Source organism: Psammomys obesus, unplaced genomic scaffold, assembly GCF_907164565.1.
Source record: "Psammomys obesus unplaced genomic scaffold, mPsaObe1.curated_primary_1811, whole genome shotgun sequence".
NCBI classification, from domain to species: domain Eukaryota; kingdom Metazoa; phylum Chordata; class Mammalia; order Rodentia; family Muridae; genus Psammomys; species Psammomys obesus.
This window is the reverse complement of record NW_026596134.1, coordinates 13,175,139-13,195,192: the sequence shown is the minus strand read 5'-3', so window position 1 is coordinate 13,195,192 and position 20,054 is coordinate 13,175,139. Positions and strand designations below refer to the sequence as shown.

The 20,054-nt window shown below is 39.8% G+C and overlaps 1 protein-coding gene across 1 annotated transcript in view; it reads right to left on the bottom strand.

The window, feature by feature from the left end:
* Nucleotides 1-20,054, bottom strand: part of Galc (galactosylceramidase) — an 82,959-nt gene that overhangs the window by 7,146 nt on the left and 55,759 nt on the right. Inside the window, exons 9-14 of the mRNA XM_055593146.1 lie at nucleotides 19,059-19,183; nucleotides 16,683-16,810; nucleotides 11,998-12,087; nucleotides 6,431-6,517; nucleotides 4,556-4,706; nucleotides 3,103-3,283 (exon numbers count right to left, since the gene is read on the bottom strand). Of these exons, the coding sequence (XP_055449121.1) occupies nucleotides 3,103-3,283; nucleotides 4,556-4,706; nucleotides 6,431-6,517; nucleotides 11,998-12,087; nucleotides 16,683-16,810; nucleotides 19,059-19,183 (762 nt within the window). The remainder of the gene's footprint in view (nucleotides 1-3,102; nucleotides 3,284-4,555; nucleotides 4,707-6,430; nucleotides 6,518-11,997; nucleotides 12,088-16,682; nucleotides 16,811-19,058; nucleotides 19,184-20,054) is intronic.

Sequence of the window (20,054 nt, the reverse complement as noted above, 5' to 3'; positions counted from 1 at the left end):
GTAAGACCACTGAAATATAACAAAGGCTTCATGTTAGCTTAGCCCAATGATACCATCTCCAGTTGTCAGCTCAGTAAATCTGAGCTTGAATGGTCCCTTTCCAAATAATATGATGATGCTGGTCTGCATATCTCCTTTTGTGATGCATTTTACACTTCACGGGACGTCTGCCTTTACAGTTGCAAAACAGCACTGTTTATGGACTCAGTGGTCCACGGGTGTATCAAAGGTGGGGAAAGACCTTGCCAGGCAGGAGCTATCAGAGCCTTTAGAGTCAGCCCTCTTTGGGCTAGTTACCAGGCACAGCACTTTCCCTCTGAGACAATGCCAGCATTCTAACTATCATCCCTGAAAACACCACGTCATGTGCAATTATCTAACAGCAAAGAGGAAGAAAGTGTGCATATTGTCAAGACATAAATCCTGCAATTTATCTAAAGTAAGACTAAGGACAAGACATCCATTTTGGACATGAGGTAGGATGACATTGAATTATATGTCTTTTACATTCCTCAAACTTTCTTCTTAAGTGAACTGTGCACAGATGAACTTTACCACACATAGGAGGAAGGAGAGAGGAGGGATGAGAGTGTGTTCATGCATGTGTGCATGTGTGTGTTTGTGTATGTATGTCTAAAGGGCACTTATTTTAGGTACTCACTCAGGAAGGGCCGCATTTAATTCTCTGGGCTGCTTTACAGGAGGACTGAACTAAGTCAGTCAAGCCATATCTCTCCTACATGCTCTGACATCAGGAAGTTCCTCCCTGTGTAAACACTGACTGGCATAAAGACACTAACATCTACCCACATCTACTCACATCTACCCACTTCCGCATTCATCACAGGCTTAAAAGTGAACTACACACTGTCAGTACCACAAGCCTATTATGGTTAAGAATGAGAGAAAATGAAAGGGTTTTTTTTTCTCTTTTTCTCTGTATTACATTCCTGAACAACTGGTTCTTGCATTAGAATGTGCTGAATAGTTTGTATATAATAAAGAATATAAAGTGTGCTTTATATTCCACATCCATACTCCTAGTCACTCTAAGAGAAGAAAACCTTCCACATTTTTAAAAATCTGATTAAAGTAACAGAGAATTCGTCTGTGTGCAAGAAGTTATTTTGTAGTAATCTTCAGATCACAACCAAACCTCATTAGAAGACAGAACTTCTTACATATCGCTTCAGCAAGGCCTGCCCTTCATGCTCAAATGACTCCACTAGTTCTCAACAAGAGGTAAGGCAGAGGCAGGCTCTGATGCACAGCAAGGAGGGCTGCTCTACTCAAACAGCCCTGCACAAAACTGATCTTCCCTGTCTTAGTGTGAGGAAGAAACAGGCCGATTAAAGCAGGGCTTCGGGCGTAGCCCACAGAAACAGAGCCTGGGTTCAAGTCCTGGTCCTGTCATTTTATGAAAGGTTATTTCAAAACCTCAGCTTCTCAATCTACAAGCTGAGAGCAATGCATCTGCCATCAGAGGTTGTGAAATTGCAGAAGTGCCTTTGGCTACCCAGTTCTCATTCCCTCCCCGCCCCACAGTAGCAGGCATGGCATCTGTGTGGCTTTCTGAACAAATACTGCTGCCTCAAATAGAGGTTACAGTTTTGGAAATTAAAACAGGATGAAACTAAGCCAGCAACATGGAAACTAAGCATCAAAGTGTGGCACTACTCCGGTGCAGGGGAGTCTCTTGGTATCCCTGAACAGAACAGCATGTGGGAAATGCAGCTCAGGGCTAGAGAATCCCTGACAGGACAAGTGCTACTTGCTACATCCTTTCCTTCCAGGGTGTCAGTCTCTCCTCCTCTCCCCACTCTCTCAGCTCTCTACCCTCTGCAACAGGTCACTGCCAAGACTGAGTATAGTTATCTAACCCGTATAAACTATTTACCTGAGGGTGCTTTTGTTAATCTTCAGCTAGTGCTATACCTTATCTCTCTACTCCAGTTAAGGGGGTCTCAGTTTTTTTGGCATTTAATTGAGAAATAGGAGAGTTTGAATTTAAAGAAAGTATACCAGAGTGTTCAGGGACACAGAGACAGGAATGACACAGAAAAGTAAGATTTCCTATGGTGGCTAGCTTCCAAATTGATGGCCAAGATAATGGGGCCCACGCCTTGGACCCTTAAGCCCAAACCCACCTACAAAATCATTAACATAAATGAGGAAAGCACAAATTCCGCCATGATCAGAGCGTTCATGAAAGCATCAACGTCACAGACGGTGAGAAGAGCAGTCACTTCTGTTGTGTAAGGAGGGAAGCCACCAAATGGCATAGGAAACACATGTCTCTGTGCCTCAGTGGTGCTGCTGCATGGTTCCATGTAGGTAAGGGTTCCAGAAGCTGCATGCTGAAGGTTTCTCAAAATTGAAGTCAGAACTCAGGGCTGGAGTCTGGATTTATAAACAAGACTGGGGAAATACCAAGAAAAGAATGACTTTCTGTACTTTTCTAACTTCCAGTCTCTAGATAAGGTGGCTTGGTGATGAGAGAGAGAGAAAGACAGAGAGAGAGAGAGAAAGTGACTGTGGGTGTGTATGTGTCCATAATGAAATTAGAAATACAACCTAAATAGAAAATACAACCTAAAATCCCACAACTAAATTAAATGTGAAGATGAAATTTTGATTTTCCAACTGTGTTTTAACTGGAAGAATTATAACTTGTAATGTTTACCATATATCTGAAGAAAGGGCTGACTTGCTTTAGCCTTAGCAATTAAAGCTGGTCTGCTTCTTAATCAGCTTCCCACACTAGCTACAGGAATGTAATTCTACCGTTTGTCCAGCAGGTGGCAACTCGACTTCAACAAATCGGGTCTGGTAAAACTGAAAGTACTCAAATCACAAGGCCTGCAAATAAATACTAAACTATAACTGGGCCCAGAAATTCTCAATTCTCTTATTAAAGCTAAATTTCTATGACCACAGTTATTATCAACCTGGAATAACCTGAGAGAAGGAGATGGAAACTAATTTGCTCATTTGAGGTCACCTGCCTTAGGTTCTTAACACAAGAAGGGCTATGGGAACCTCTACACTCACAATGTACCCAGAATCACAAAGTTATACACTGAGGGCATCTCTCTCACACACCAGTGGTAATCGCCTATAATGCTGATTGTGCTGGAGGCATCAGCAGCCCAGGTAATAGGTCGTTGATTGAGAACTTGACGCAGTGTGGAGCGATGCTGTCCGGGGTCTTCGTTATTCTTGTAGTACTCAAATACGCCAGTCTGGTCAGCAAAATTTGGAGCTTCACTAAAAAATGGGTAATCTGTTCAGAACACAACAAATCCTCCACTTAGTGGCTGATTATCAGTCCCTTACCATATCTCTCCTTTCTGTTATCTGTGGTACACTGTGAAACACTTCTGCATCATTTTTAAACTATCAATACTTTATAACCAATCAAAGTTTAGATCATAAGATTCATGTGTGTGTGATGTATTTGTGATACATATGCAAATATATACATCTCCAAATAACTGACCAGATGCCTGTAGCAGAGTCTGCCTCTCTATGCCAATCAGCTGAAAGGTCACCCTGCCATGAGAATGTGGCAGAGGCAGGAGTCTCCATGTTGGGTGGAACAGCAGTGCTGCCCCTGCAGGAGGGTACAGGTACATCACCTTGGAAATGCTCATCTTTTCACTGTTGCTTTTCTCCAGCTGTCAATTTTGGAAGCAGATTATCGAGCTACTTAACTCATCTTTGAAACCTTCAGTCCTGCCAAACATTTAGTAACCACATGCTGTTGTGTGCTGGGTCCTCTAGAGATACAAGCACAACGAGCGAGCCTCTGTTCTCAAACGCTTTTCCCCAACTGCTCCAGCAAGGCTTCTCCTTTACAGCAGCATCTCTTAAAGACCGGAGGGCTAGGCTATAACCTCCACAACAATGAGCTGGAGCCCCCAACTGCAGTGTAACTGCGCCTAGGCACTCAATACCCTGGCCCTGAGACAGGAACATAATTCGGCCTAGCCTCCACCTGGACGAAAAACACCAGTGATAGCCAAGGAGGCACTACCCAGCTGTACATCCTAACTTTTACCCAGGACAGCTTAGAATTATAACTTTCATCCTCACAACAACTTCTGTGTTTTCTTTCTTTCTTTCTTTCTTTTTTTTTTTTTTTCTGGAACTGAAAGATAAAAATTCATCTCAAAAAACTAAAAACATTGGTTATCTTTTAACCAAATAAAACTCAAAGCAGTGGTTCTCAACTGGTGGATCATAACCCCTTTGGGGGGAAAGGGAGTTAAACAAACCTTTCACAGGGGTCACACATTGGATATCCTGCATATTAGCTATTTGTATTATGATTCACAACAGTATCAAAATTACAGTTATGAAGTAGCAATAAAAATTATTGTATGGCTGGGGGTCAGCACAACAGAGGAACCGAATTAAAGGGTTGCAGCACAGGAAGGTTAGAACTACTGCCTGCTCTAAAGGCTAACGTGCGTGCTTACGACATCACACTATTGTTTACCCAGTCTGACAAGAAGAGACTCCACCCTACTTCCATAGATGGTGAGCTGCTTACCAACATTGAAATCATCCTTGTAGCTGCTTGGGAAGGGCTTCGATGTGGGAGCAGGAGGGTAGGTGCCTTTGAGACCTGCAGTGAGAGTGGTGAGTGTGAATATCTCATCCTCTTGCAATTCCAGTGTGAAGCTGCCACTGTTGTCAAGGAGCTGGAAAAGAAAACAGCCCCACATTCAAGGCCAGGTAGCAGGGAGAAGACAGCTTTGAAAGAAACAAGCTTAGACAGTCACTCTGTTAGGGGGAAAGGACACGGAGTCGGTGGCTGGTAGCCGACTCTTCCATTACACTGTAAGCTCTTTAAAGCTTGTACACATTCAGTTATTACAACTCAGAGGCCTGCCTGCTTCTTTTGGAGCTTTACTAAAAGAAAAGAATCCACAAAACTTCACAAGCGGCCCAACTCTTAGGCACAAGGAACATTTTAAAACTGAGAAATAAAAATTAAAATCTGTTCATTATATACTCTGACTAAATTTCAATTAGTAGGTTAGATTTATGTTAAATTTTTTTATCTAGTTTTTCATCTCATCCTCGAGGCTAAGAATAGATACCTCAGAGGGCTGCTGTGAGGAGTAAGCCAAATGTTTATAAAGGTCTTGCTTAGCTCACCTCAGCATATGGCCAGGGAAAATACTCTCTAGGGCATAGTTCCTGTAGAAGCACAGTCCTCTGGAGACATTAGGATTCTTACATAACTAATGTGGGCAATGAACTTGAACTCAACTTTAAAATTTTAATAAGTTTTTTATCTACACTGAATTAAAGGGTTTAGAGTGCCTTATCTGCCTTAAGAGTAAATAGATGCAGAACCATGAACATCTATCTGATGCCATGTTGTGACTCAGAATTAACTCCGAATAATATTCCTATAGCAGAGATCAATTTCATTATGCTATTTCCAGCAAATTATTATATAAGTAGAGAATGTTCTAATGGGTATTTAACCATTGATATTGATTAGCTAATTATAACAGTAATAATTATTAAAATTGCAGCAGGTTGGGTAAATCTGATAATGTAATGTGCTTGCTGGGACCAGTTTATTCTCTGAATCTTTGCTGAGGAATCACTAAGTACTAAGCACCATATGCCTCTGGGCTAAAGACAAAATAAGGCAGAGCCCCAATCTCAAGGTAGCCCAAACGCTGGCATGTGTTTAACATGATCCACACATAGTTCTTGCCCTGGGCCAGGTGAGCAAAGCTTCAAAGAACCTGACACCTGAGCTGCCATGTCTTCACAGATATGAGGGAAGCTGTTTGTGAAGTTTACTCTGTGAGGAGAGGCCAGCTACTAAGATCTGCATCTGGAAAGGAAATCTCTTCTACCTCATAAGAGGAGAGTGACAGTCATGTGACAGGACAGTGAGAATCATGTGGGGAATATGAACTGATGAAGAAAACTGCTGACACATCCAAACAAAGCATTTTAGGCACAACATTCTAATAGCACTGTGATGGCTGGCCCTGAGACTCAGGCTGGAGTCTGTTGAAACCAGGAACACTTTCTGAGCGGAAAGAAGGAATGGGGAGAATAGGGAGCAATAATGAGTAGAAATACGCAGAGGGCAGATCTGCCTACAGTCAACTGCCATGGGGATGCAGACCGGGACAGAGGAGGACAATCTCAAATGAGACATGTATCTCTTGCTTGGCACATTTACCAGCATAAACTAGCATTTAGGAACAGAGCACAGCTATAAACAAACAAGCTTCTCATGCCTTAATCAGGACTTCTATTTTAGGAAACTTTGGGAACTTTTTATCTCTACTGTTCTGTAGCCATAAAATCAACTTCATTGTAATTCATTAATCAGATTTGTTCCTTTTTACTGTTGTAATGCCCCAAACATAGAAATCAATTTTAAGACTACCCATAGAGAATCCAGTTGTATAAAATGAAGTTTCTCCGTTGGTCTTCCAAGCTTGGTATACCACACCTGGAGCTCTTGTATTTCTCTCTGGGGAGAAAAACACAAGAAAGAATGGTGAGAGATTCACCTTCTCCTGAAATTAATACCTTAAAAAGAAAGCAGCATCCACTGTGTCCAATTGCTGAAAGAACCATCTCTAGATTTAAACAGTAACACTTTGCCAATCCTCTGATAGGGGAGGACCTCCTCCCCTTGGGGGAAAAGGAGGGTGGGTGGGACTAGGAGGAGATGAAGGAGGGAACTACAGGAGGGACACAAAGTGAATAAATTGTAAAAAAAAAAAAAAAAGTAACACTTTGAAAACAGGAAGATAATGTTCAAGCAAGTCTTTCATTTCCTACCAACACTAGCCACTAAGCAAAGCAGGCACCACCAGCAACAAACGCCTGAATTAACACATCTCCACACTTGTCTTTTTCTGTTGTTTCAGCTAAGACACTTCAGAGAAACCTGAGGAAAACCAACACAGCCCTGGGGACATTGACTTGCATTGTCTTAGGGAATCAAAGCAGCTACGTCATTATAATGCTCAGAAGTGTTCTTGCTACCTTCTCCTTTTGAACATGTGTTCTGTGATCTTGCCCTAGGTAGGCCCAGATTGTGTCTATTACCTTTCCTTATTAAACTTCCACAGTAACTCAGTATGCTCTGGAATGTGCCTGGTTCTTTCCTCTCTGACTATGTACAGGGTTCCTGAAGAAGCCTGCTCATGCCTCCTTTTGCAGCAGGGGAAGCATTGTGACAATAATCTCTACTCTTTGAACCCATCGCATTCATTAACACCTGAGGACACTGGCAAATGTTAAAAACAGATCTTAGTGTCTGTTTTCACTTCAAAACACTCATTTTCCCTACGCAAAAACTTTGTTAAACATTTTATTGTTTACTTTAAAACATCTATTTATTATTATAGAATCTTAGACTGCTTTCTTCTGCCTTCTTGTATCTTATTGTCATCATATAAAATTGAACTTGTTCAAAGGTAGTCATTATATGCTAATATTTTTCTTCAAAAAATATATTATGATAACTGCAAAAATGTTAAGGAAATATTGATCTGATATGTTGATAGATAATAACCAAAAAACTGATGCTTTTATATGAATAATTAATATGTTCTAAAATATCTTAAATTATTTTTCATACTTTAATAATTATCATTATTATATAATCATAATATTTCACTTAAGTCAGTAATACGTAAGTGCCACACTGACAATGATAATAATTCTAGACATATAGACACATAAAAGGAGATAAATCTCCATGTTCACAGATGAACTACATGAAAAGTAACAGATCCACATGACTTTTAAAAACTTGGGGAAAAACATTTCAATTGGCTTCTCAGGGTTTCTGAGTAACAGCGTCCACGGGTAGTTGAGTAGCCTTAACATTAGAGTGGCTCTGGGTGTCTTGGTCACATGCTTTAGATAAATAAATGGATAACATGAGCTTGAAATTTTTTAACAAAACAGTTTTTGGCTTGGTTTTAGAGACAACTGTTGGATTGCTTGAGAGATTCATCATATCCTGAAATTAATACCTTAATACTTTAAAATGTCTGTATCAGGGCCTCTTTCTGAAGCCTTCCAGCTTCCTGGAGTCAGATGTTTAATGAAATACAGAATACAACTATTTCACTCTGTTCTTTGTGATCTAATTTCCCTTTGCTAGGTATTAGAAAAACTATACTGTTTCCTGATTACAATTATTAGATGCTTTGTCTATTTTTTATTTCTAAGTTTCATTCCCTTAACAATTTATGCATATATATGTTGCATTCTTGTTGGTTCCACCTGTCCCTCACCCCATAGACTCTCTTCTCTCCCTTTCAGCCCTGCTGGTCCCCTAATACTTCTCTCACATAAAAACTAATTCTATGGCATTACTAATAAAAAAGCACACCAGGTTCTTCCAAATCAAATCTGATAAGAGATTCTTTTTTTAAATGGTGATTTTGGGGTATTTTTGTTTGATTTTGGCTTTATTTTGTTTTGTTTGCTTTTCAGTTTAGAATACTCTAAACTTCAGTGTTTGAAAACTCCTCACCAGGTAGTGGTGGTGTACCCCTTTAATCCCTTTAATCTGTGTGTTCAAGGACAGCCTGGTCTACAGAATGAATTCCAGGACAGCTAGGGCTATACAGAGAAACACTGTCTTAAAAAACAAACAATAGACTGTGAGCTGAAATTTGGACTTGCTGAAAGCTGATGAGATCGCTCCCCATTTCTTCAATTGGATCAACTAACCAGGTGCTTGGGACTGCCCCATTGCTCAGCCTTTCACTAGCATTTCAGCCTCCCTAGCCCTTGATGCCAATGGTCCATTGTCAGCATTGAAGAAGCTCCAGAAGATGGATCTTCAGCCCCAAATCCCACCTAGCAGGCTGAAATGCTAAGTCAAAAGGGGCTCCCTGACATTAGCTATTATCTTGGGCACCTGCTTAGCTGAAATGGGAACTAGTATTGCAGCAACTGGAGTAAAAGCCTAGAGAGACACTAGAGACAAAGGATAATAGTTCTCCTTGGCTTACTACCCATATATCCACCCTGAAGGGACCCCTACTCATTTTGATTTTTATCTTTGGGCCTTGTATTTTAAATTGCTTAATGGCTCTCATGAAAAAATATTTGGGAGCAATACACTAATGGTACTTAGATCCCATTGTAAAAAGGTAAATCTATAGGATACAAGGGGTCATACCTGGAAAACCCAAGATTGGGTCTTCAAATGATCATGGGAAGTGGGGAATGAGAGACCAAAAGATTTTTTAAATCAGCAGTTATTATTAAAGTTTAAGGCCTGAACTTGCCGGGTGAGGTCCAGTAATGCCCTGAGGGGAAGAACCTGCTGTACTGCATTCTTTTCCCACCCACGAGAGATACAGTTGCTAGGAAACTGGCTCATCCCCCTAGGGAGGGACACCAGATCATTATTGGTTTGGGGACCTTCCTATAACCAATCAATTCAAAATGTAGCATTTTGACCAATAGATGCTTGCCAGGCAGGAATTGCCCATGCCTTGGGCACTCTGGGAAGGACCAAAATCTTTAAATCACCATACTAACCTGAGCACAGGTCTCTTGGCCCTCACCACTTCGGCAGTGGGGTGTGTGGGCCCAAGCTGCAGCTTGTAATTTGTAATAAAAAGATCCTCATGTGGTTTGCAACAACAACAAAAAAATGAACACAAAACAACAAACAAACAAACACACAAAAAGGGGGATCCTTAGACCACACACTGAGGCTAAGATCACAGACAGCTTTATAGGGTACTGGCATGCCTCAGTTGGTAGAGGGCTTAACTAACAAAACAAGCAAAAGACCCTGGTTTCTTCACCCAGCACTACCTGAACCAGGTGTGTGCACATGTCTGCAACCCCAGTACTCAGAAAATAAAGGCTGGATGCTCACAAAGCCTGTTTAAATGAGGCCTGCCTAGATTACATAAGACTATGTCTCTTTTGTTAAGCTCAAAATTATTTTTTAATAATTTTTATTTTTTATATAAATTACAGTTTATTCAGTTTGTATCCCAGCTGTAGCCCCCTTCCTCATTCCCTCTCAAACCCACCCTCTCTCCCTCTTTTCCTCCCATGCCCCTCTCCAAGTCTACTAATAGGGGAGGTCCTCTTTCCCTTCCATCTGACCTAGCCTATAAGTCTCATCAGGACTGGCTGCATTGTCTTCCTCTGTGGCCTGGTAAGGTTGCTCCCCCCTCAGGGGGAGCTGATCAAAGAGTCAGCCAATGAGTTCATGTCAGAGACAGTCCCTGTTCACCTTACTAGGAAACCCATATGGAGACTGAGCTGTCATGGGCTACATCTGTACAGGGGTTTTAAGCTATCTCCATGCATGGTCCTTGGTTAGAGTATCAGTCTCAGAAAGGCCCTTGTGCCAAGATTTTTTGATTCTGTTACTCTCTGTTTGGAGCTCCTGTCCCCTCCAGGTCTTTCTATCTCCCCCTTCTTTCATAAGATTCCCTGCACTCTGCCCAAAGTTTGGCTATGAGTCTCAGCATCTGCTTTGATACACTGCTGGGTAGAGTCTTTCAGAGGCCCTCTATGGTAGGCTCCTGTCATATTCCCAGTTTTCTCCCTCTTCCAATGTCCATCACATTTTCCTTTCTGAGTAAGGATTGAGCATCTTACCGAGGGTCCTCCTTCTTGTTTAGCTTCTTTAGGTGTACAGATTTTAGAATGTTTATCCTATATTATATCTCTAATATTTTTATTTTTTACAATTTATTCATTTTATATCCCAACTGTAGCCACCTCCCTCAACTCCTCCCGGTACCATCTTCCCTCCCTCTTCCTCCTTATCCCCTTACCCTAGTCTACTGAAAGGGGGAGTTCTCCTCCCCTGACATCTGCCCCTAGCTTATCAAGTCTCATCAGGACTTCCTGGATCTTCTTGTTCTGTGGCCTGGCAAGGCCACATCGCCAAAGGGAAGTGATCAAAGATACCTTATTTTTGACGAAGATGCCAAAATCATACAATGGAAAAAAATAGCATCTTCAACAAATGGTGCTGGTCTAACTGGATGCCCACACGTAGAAAAAATGCAAATAGACTCATATCTATCACCTTGCACAAATTAAAGTCCAAGGGGATCAAGACCTCAACATAAAATCAGATGTATTAAATCTGTTGCAACAGAACAAAAAACCTGGGCACAGGGGTCTTTTCTGAGACTGATACTCCAACTAAAGACTGTTCATGGAGATTACCTAGAACCCCTGCATAGATATAGCCCATGGCAGTTCAGTGTCCAAGCGTGTTCCATAGTAATGGGAACAGGGACTGTCTCTGACATGAACTGACTGGCCTGCTCTTTGATCAGCTCCCCTTAAGGGGGGAACAGCCTTACCAAGCCACAGAGGAAGACAATGCAGCCACTCCTGATGAGACATGATAGACTAGGATCAGAAGAAAGGGGATGAGGACCTCTCCCATCAGTGGACTTGGGGAGGGGCATGGATGGAGAAGGGGGAGGGAGGGTCAGATTGGGAGGGGAGGAGAGAAGGAGCTATAGAGGGGATACAAAGTGAATAAACTGTAATTAATAGAAATAAAAAATAAAGATGCTTGGAAAAAAATCTGTTGGAAGAAAAAGTAGGGAAGACTGTGTCTAAAAAGAAAAGAGTCAGGAGGTACAAGGCACCAGGGCAGGCATCCACTCATATGCAAATTCTTAGTAATTCTCTAATACATTATTTCACTTAAGAATTGATGGCCTGTAATAGAACATAAAATTTTCATAAACTTTTAAAGATTTATATTTTTTATTATTTGTGTTTCTGTAAGTTCACGTGTGTGACCTTTGGAAGCCAGAAGAGGGCATCAGATCCTCTGCAGCTAGAGTTATATGTAGCTGTAAGCTGCTTAGCAAGGCTGCTTCCCAATTTTTTGGAAAAGCAACAAGCACTCTTAATCTCTGAGCCCTCTCTCCAATCCTAACTTAACATTTTAAATCAAAATAAAAGTCAAATACATGTACTCACCAAAGATCCCTTTAGAGTGAAGGTAGCTATCTGGTTTGAGACATTATAATATGGTAGGTATGGCCGTATACATATAGAATGTTTATAACTCTGTGGGAAGAAAGTCATGTAAGTTATCCAATAACACACAAGCTATTTTGTGGGGGAATCATTAAATAGCAGGAATGGAAAACATTTATAAACAATATGAACTTATTTCAGATTATAAAAAATAATTTGCTAACATAACTTTATGAATGTATACTGTGAGTGGCTGGCCAAAGCTTAGAATAAGGAAATGACCCTAATGCTAACTTAAATACATAGAAACAGATCTAAAAAACCACAACCATAAATAAAATGAATGTATATGTATATAAATATGTACTGTTCTCTTTTCTTCTCTTGGCTTTTTTAAAAATTACATACAAAGTAGCAATTTCACAGCATTTTTTTTAACTTTCTGTTGGAGGTGTGGCACTTACAATAAAATGAGAAACTATAAAAGCTTAAAGGGAATGGAACAACAGAAGAATAGCATTCCTGCACTGCCCCAGGATCCATTTTAAATCTGAAGTGATCCTGAGGCAGGAAGGTATGTGTAATAAATTCTGAAACCATTGCTTAGATACAACTCTTTTAAAGTGTACTGGAAAGATCATTAAAGGAATAGAGAAGCGGTATTTAAAAAAATAAAGAAAAATGGCAGAGGAGGACTGCTAAATTAAAATAAAACCATGAATTGTAGAAAATAAAGACCACAAGGAAAAACTAAACCAAACCACAGCAATACTAATGCTCACTCAACAGTCCAACCAAAATGCCAGATGAGATTAAGGAAAGCAAGATCCAACTATGTGCTACTGAAAGGGGACATGCTTTACATTAAAACACAAACAGAAAAACAGGCTGAAAGTAAAGATGAGAGAAAATATAATAACAGATGCCACAAAAAGGTAGCAATGACAAATAGCAGCAGAGAAAAACAAAAGGAAAAACATAAACAGAGAAAGTTTAACACCAGAATACATTAAAATATCAGAAATAAGAACAAGAAAATCTTAAAATAATATAAAACAAAAACTAACACAACAAGGGGATAGAAGAGAGATGATTCTATAACAGCTAAAACTTTACTTGTCACTATTAGCAGCAGACAGAACAAGAAATGAACACAGACAACCAAACAGAAGAAACAGTCACATGGAATTCCGCAGGCAACAAAGCACCTATTCTTTCAGTACCCTTCTCAGTGCGGCCCATGTGTGCGGCAAACACCAGGAACTATGCTCTCCAATCAGAATGCAATAACATGAAGCATCAACAACGAAAGCTGCAAAATCCAAAGAAATACAGATATATAAATACCTTGCTACAGAGAAATTAAGTTAAGGAAGAAATCACATGGACAGTAAAAAATATACTTTGTGATAATAAATGTTAAAACAAAACATAAAATGGATAAAATAACGTACCACATACAGACAAAGTGAAAGCTACTCATGCCCATATATGTTTAAGTGTTTCCAATAAGCTGGCCTTCTACTTCAAGAAGCTTAACAGTTTTCAAAAGAGCAAACCAAATCCATAGCACAAAAAAAGAAGACAATAAATACTACTGTGAAATACTAAAATACAGAAAATGAAGAAAACAACATTATTCCCTTGGGAAGACAGATAAACTGGAATTCTAAACAAGAAAAAAGAGACAGGACTCCCGTAACTACAGATGAGAATGAATGAGGAACACTCCTAGCTTTACACAACTAAAATTGACTAAACAAGGGATTTTGCGCTAGACAGCACAAATGAGAAAGAGAAAATGATAAAAACATACAAAATTTCAAAGCTTCTGAAAAAAGTAACAGACCTACAGTAACAGACCTACAGTAAGTAAAAAGATTGTTAAACTAAAACTCTCATGAAGGAAAATCTTGGGGGAGGAGGCATCACATATGAATCTTGTCAAACAGTTGAGAATATCAGACCTTCAGAAATACTCCAGAAACATTCCCAATTCACTCCATGTGGCTGGTAATTGCTCTGATATCAAAACCAAATAGAACTTCACAAGGAAAGAAAATTCTAAGGAATCTAGGACATCAAATCCAACCTCAAAGACAAAGGATAATGCACAGTGTCGAAGAATGATTCATCTCAGGATCACATGGGTCCACATATGAAAATCAGTCAGTACATGTAGCACACTGTTAGAATGAATAAAGGGCAAAAGCTGCAAGAGCGTGCACTCTGTGGAATCCAGAACTCTGGATAAAAGGATTCAAACATGCTCGGAGAAAAGACAAGCTCCTTACCTCAAGTTTTAAATAGTGACAAAACCCCCAAGATTAACAAGCACACTCTACAGGGCTCCTTCTAGACCAGCAGCAAGGCAGGACAACTGGACAAATGACAGAGCCTGCTAGAGAGGGTCATCTGAAAGGCTCCACCTAATAGGGGATTAAAGCAGATGCTCAGACTCACAGCCAAACTTTGGGCACAGCACAAGGGGTCTTATGGAAGAACAGAGTGGTAGGGTGGATAGGACACAGAGGGGACAGGAGCCTCACAAAGGAGACCAACAAAACTAAAAGTACCCCATGGGTACTTCAAAGACTGATGCACTAACCAAGGACTATGCATGAAGAGGACTTAAGACTCCCTGCTCAGATGTAGCCTATTGACAGCTCAGCCTCCATGTGGGTTCCCAAGTAAGGGGAGCAGGGGCTGCCTTTGTCATGATCTTGATTGCCTGCTCTTTGATCACTGGCTCCTAGTGATGCAGTCTTGCCAGGCCACAGAGGAAGAGGATCCAGGCAGTCCTGATAAGCTATGGGTAGATGGCAGAAGGGGAGAACTCCCCTTTCAGTGGACATGGGGAAGGGGAAAGGGGAAAGAGGGAAGGAGGGACTAGGAAGAGCTGAGCAAGGGGGCTTCAATCAGGATATATAATAATATATAATAATAAAGGGAGGACTGAAAGGATCTTACTTGAAGGTGAAATGCTCATTTAAACAAAATTCCCTGGAAGCTCACAGAAAGAGCCAATTGTGAGGACAAGACCAATACATAAAAATTAACTGCATTTCTACATGAGAAATAAAAATTTAATTGAGAGAACCCATCTATAGTGGGTTCCAAAAGAATAGGATACCTATTTATAATATTAATAAAAAGAAATATGGCTTCCACAATGAAAATGGCTAAATATGATAGAGAAATGAAGTCAGACATAAGGCATAGAAAGGCACCCTAGTCTGGCAGGATAGAATGGCAATGCTTCCCCACATTCACGCACAGACTAAGTAAAATATCAATTTTAGCTTATATGCTTGTAATAATTAGCTAGTTCTAAAAATCATGTTGAAATCCAAAGTACCTAAAATAGCCAATCTTGAAAATGATCAAAGCTAGAAAACTCACACCAAACTCTCACTAGAAGCACAATAATTAAGATGCAATGATGACCTCGAAAACACAAGTACAGAAAAAAAACTCTCAAATTTCTTACAGATTGCTTTTCAGTACTACATGTAAACATAACTCAAGGAAAAAACAGACTTCTCAAAACATGGTAGAACAGCTATAACAGCACATACACCCAAAATGAGAAAGCCAAGCCAATGCCAAGCCCTTCAAGAAATAAGAGACTTATAACAGCAACAATCCTACCAAAATTAAAAAAAAAAAAATCTTTGTAAATGTCAACTCTTCATGACCTTGAATTAGTCAGTGGTTTCCTATATCTGGTACTAAATGCACACAAAGCAAAAGAAAAACTCAAATTTGCCAGGCTTTAATCCCAGAACTCAGGGAGGCAGAGGCAGGCGGATCTTTGTGAGTTCAAGGCCAACTTGGTCTACAACTCAAGTCCAGACAGCCAGGGCTACACAAAGAAACACAGTCTTGAAAAACCAAAAGACAGACCCAATTTTTTTCCACACAAATTTAGAATTTTTTTTTAACCTCAAAGAATGCCATTAAAAAAGTTAGGCATAGTGACTTCAGCATTTGGGAGGCTGAGACAGCAGGGTTATAAATCTAAGATCAGCCTGGCTAAGTATACTATAAGGATGGGAGCAAATAAGGGAAGCCACACGTGTCTTCTGAGAGGCTTTTAAATAGATTATACAATGAGCTCTTACCAATTCAAGAAGAAAAATAAAAATACTCCTAACTTAAATGGGCAGTGGGGATGTATGAAAATAACCTGCATCATTAGTCACTAGGAGAAGGAAAATCAAACTACAATGACACCGCCTCATACCCTTGACAATGGCTATAAGCAAGGAGGTGGGCAATAACTGCTGGAGACAACATGGTGATACTGGAAGCCTTATGAGCTGCTGGCAGCTCTTCACCATGTTTAACTTGGCAGCCCCACTCCTAGCTGCACAGCCACAGGAGTTGACACACGTTCTCAGGAAACTCTCCATGTGTTAACTGCAGTATTCATAAAAGCCATGATGAGCTTCAAGGCCAATAGATCTTTAAATAGAAAGAAGTCTTAGAAACAATAGAAGAAGCAAGGTAACCACCAGTCCCCTTTTCCCACCTTTCTCCTAGTGTGCCAGTCATAAGACTCTTGGAGAGGTGCCCTCTTATGCCCAGAAGAACACAATACCCTTCTTCTGTCTGAAAACAAAGTTTCTGATGGAGTACGAGATGAGATATCCACTAGCTAAGTACCAACAATGGTAAATTACCATAGTTTCAACGATGATGGTGAAGTTTCCTAAGCCATCAGTCAGAGCTACGTAGCTTCCTCCTTTCTCTAGATGGCCAACTGTCTTCAGGTAATACCAGCCTGGTTGAGTAAACTGAGTTGTATGAGCTACAGAAAAGGGGGGAAAGATGGAAAGGAGACAACTTTAAAGCAGTCTACCAACTTGAATCTTACTGATTCTAAACAGCTATAGTCTATTCTAATAAAGTATCTCCCAACTTTATGCTTCCATTTTTAAATATTTCAGCTGAAAGGTATAATTGCAGGAAGGTTTTTTGAATGACTGGTTAAAGGTAAATGAACCTGAAAATTCAAGAATACTGATTATGTAGTCCTTTTCCTGAAGTGCAAAATTAATTTACTCTTCCCAAACCTTGTTCATCACTACTTATTTTAACAGAACAACAGCAAAAAGAATTAAAAGAACTTAAAAAAGAAGTTCTTAAAAGTTAATAAACGTACCTTAGAACTACTGTAGAGTCTCAAACAAATTTATTTCTAGTTATATATGTCATCACCTCGGAATCTGAGCCTGAACATATGCTAGGCAATATTCTGTTTCCAGCCAGCTCCCCAACATCACAAAACTAAGTGTTACCTCACCAGACCATGGGGAGCAATTCCACCAACAAGAGGCTGTCCTACCAGCACGAAGGCCTTGTTTAACTTTCCCACTATTTTAAAGAGCTACTTTAGAAATTTAGAATAATGTCATGATTACAAATCTGAGAATAACACAAAACTACAAACAAAAATTATCAAAATGTGAGTTTAAAATTAAAACTAGTTGACTTAGAATTGTCTTTTTTAATTTTTTATTTAACTTTTATTAATTACACTTTATTCATTTTGTATCCCCCCATAAGTCCCTCCCTCCTCCCCTCCCGATCCCACCTTCTCTCCCCTTTCTGCATGCATGCCCCTCCCCAGGTCCACTGATAGGGGAGGTCCTCCTCTCCTTCCTTCTGATCTTAGTCTATCAGATCTCATCAGGAGTGGCTGCATTGTCATCTTCTGTGGCCTGGTAAGGCTGCTCCCTCCTCAGGGGGAGGTGATCAAAGAGCAGGCCAATCAGATTATGTCAGAGCCAGTCCCTCTTCCCATTACTATGTAACCCACTTGGACACTGAACTGCCATGGGCTACACCTGTGCAGGGGTTCTAGGTTATCTCCATGAATAGTCCTTGGTTGGAGTATGAGTCTCTGGGAAGTTCCCTGTGTTCAAATTTTCTTGTTCTGTTGCTCTCCTGACTATCAAAGCAGATGCTGAGCCTGATGGCCAACTGTTGGGCAGAATGAATGGAATTTTATGTAAGAATTGTCTTGATTTTTAAGAAACTGGTTTTTATAAAAGACAATGGTATAATTTTGAAGCAAAGTAATGATTATGTTAAATATCTAACTAAAATGTTAAAGAAAAAATTTCCTATTGTTATTCACCTTATGTATAAGGCTGCTGTCTGTGTTTATGGTTATACTCTTTCAGATGCCATCCACTATCTATATTACAGCAACTTCAATTGTGACTGATATAATAGACAAGGATATTGGTTTCAATAGAAGTAGATGAGTCTAACAGCCCATCTTCAAGCCATGTAAGTTTTAATTGTTTTCAATCAGTTGTGAGAAAATCAACTTGCCTCTACTTGTAACTAATCTCAAATTGCTTGGCTTCACTAAAAGCAGACACACAGACCTGGATCTGCTGACCTGTACTTTAAGCTGCTTCTAGCATCTGCCTGGTTTCTTCACTTCATGTGAGAAACATAAACTCCTGAGCATATAATCATTTTTAATGTATATGAGAGTCATAATTTTATCTTTTCCTGTCATTCAGATCTTCAAAAACTTAGTAGATTTAGGAGCCAATGTAAAGCCATACTCTTTCACAAAACATTGATTTTTTGGTTAATTAATGCTTACAATTTTTATTAGTCATCTAATATTATTTACTTACTTTAGTACAATCAATAAAATGGAACTGATATAAGGAATAATCTCAAAACTTATAGACACACTGAGCTGGACTGAATCTTTATAAGTATATTCATTCCATTAGCTATTACCATGATTTGGGATCTTAAATGATTAACTCTGTCTCCATTGCCAGACATCCCCTTTCCCTATGCTGCTATCCTCTTTCCTTCCTTTTTAAGGGCCTGGTCTTAGGATAATCAGGGATGAAATACAGAAAGTATTCAGGTTATCCAAAATAATATCATAAATCACTGGCAGATCTCCCTTAAAATAGTCACACAATTATGACATGGACAGTTCGCATAGCCTCATTTTGTGACTTCTGCTATGTCTCTTAAAAAGAATTTGTGGAGAAAGAGATAGATCTAGGCATCCATACCTGATACCCAGATAGGAGATTCTACTACATAATGCCCACTCCATGGCTCCTGGGCTGTCATCAATCCACTTCGCCCATAAGGCAATTCTTCATAGTAACTAGCCACCAAATTCCAAGCAATTGTGCTAAAATATTAGTTTGATAAAAACAATAGGAATGTCAAAATACTATACAATAAAAACAAACATCCAAAAGACTGGAGAAAAAATATCTTTCATAATTATATACAAGTAAATCAACATAAGCTTTGAAGTATCCCAAACAAAACGTATGTTGCCTCAATTCACTCCCATTTTTAAAAAACCAGTTCAGTGTTTACCCAAAGCATTTTAATGGTAAATCAGAGAATTAAATGTAACACTCACACACATATTCTTGTACAGCACACATGCACACACATGCACACACACACACATAAAATCCTTGTACAACAGACATACACATATATATTCTTGAACATACATACACACATACTGTTGTACAACACACATACACAAATTCTGCTTAACTTAATTTTTTAACTTAATTTTTGGCAGTAAAGCCAAAAGATGAGTCATGCTTAACACGTCAAAAAAATCCTGCACAGATGTAGCCCATAGCAGTTCAGTGTTCCATAGTAATGGAAACAGGGACTATCTCTAACATGAACTGATTGGCCTGCTCTTTGATCACCTCCCCCTGTAGGGGGAGCAGCCTTACCAGGCCACAGAAGAAGACAATGCAGCCAGTCCTGATGAGACCTGATAGACTAGGATCAGAAGGAAGGGGAGGAGGACCTCCCCCATTAGTAGACTTGGGGAGGAACATGGGTAGAGAAGGGGGAGAGAGGGTGGGGTCGGGAGGGGAGGAGTGAGGGAGCTACAGGGGGGATAATAAACTGTAATTAATTTTAAAAATCCTTAATAAAAAATTGAAACAAGTGCAAGTAAAAGCTTTTTCTGTAACTGCTCTCCCACTGACAGTCTTCCTAATACCCCAATTTTACAATATAATTTT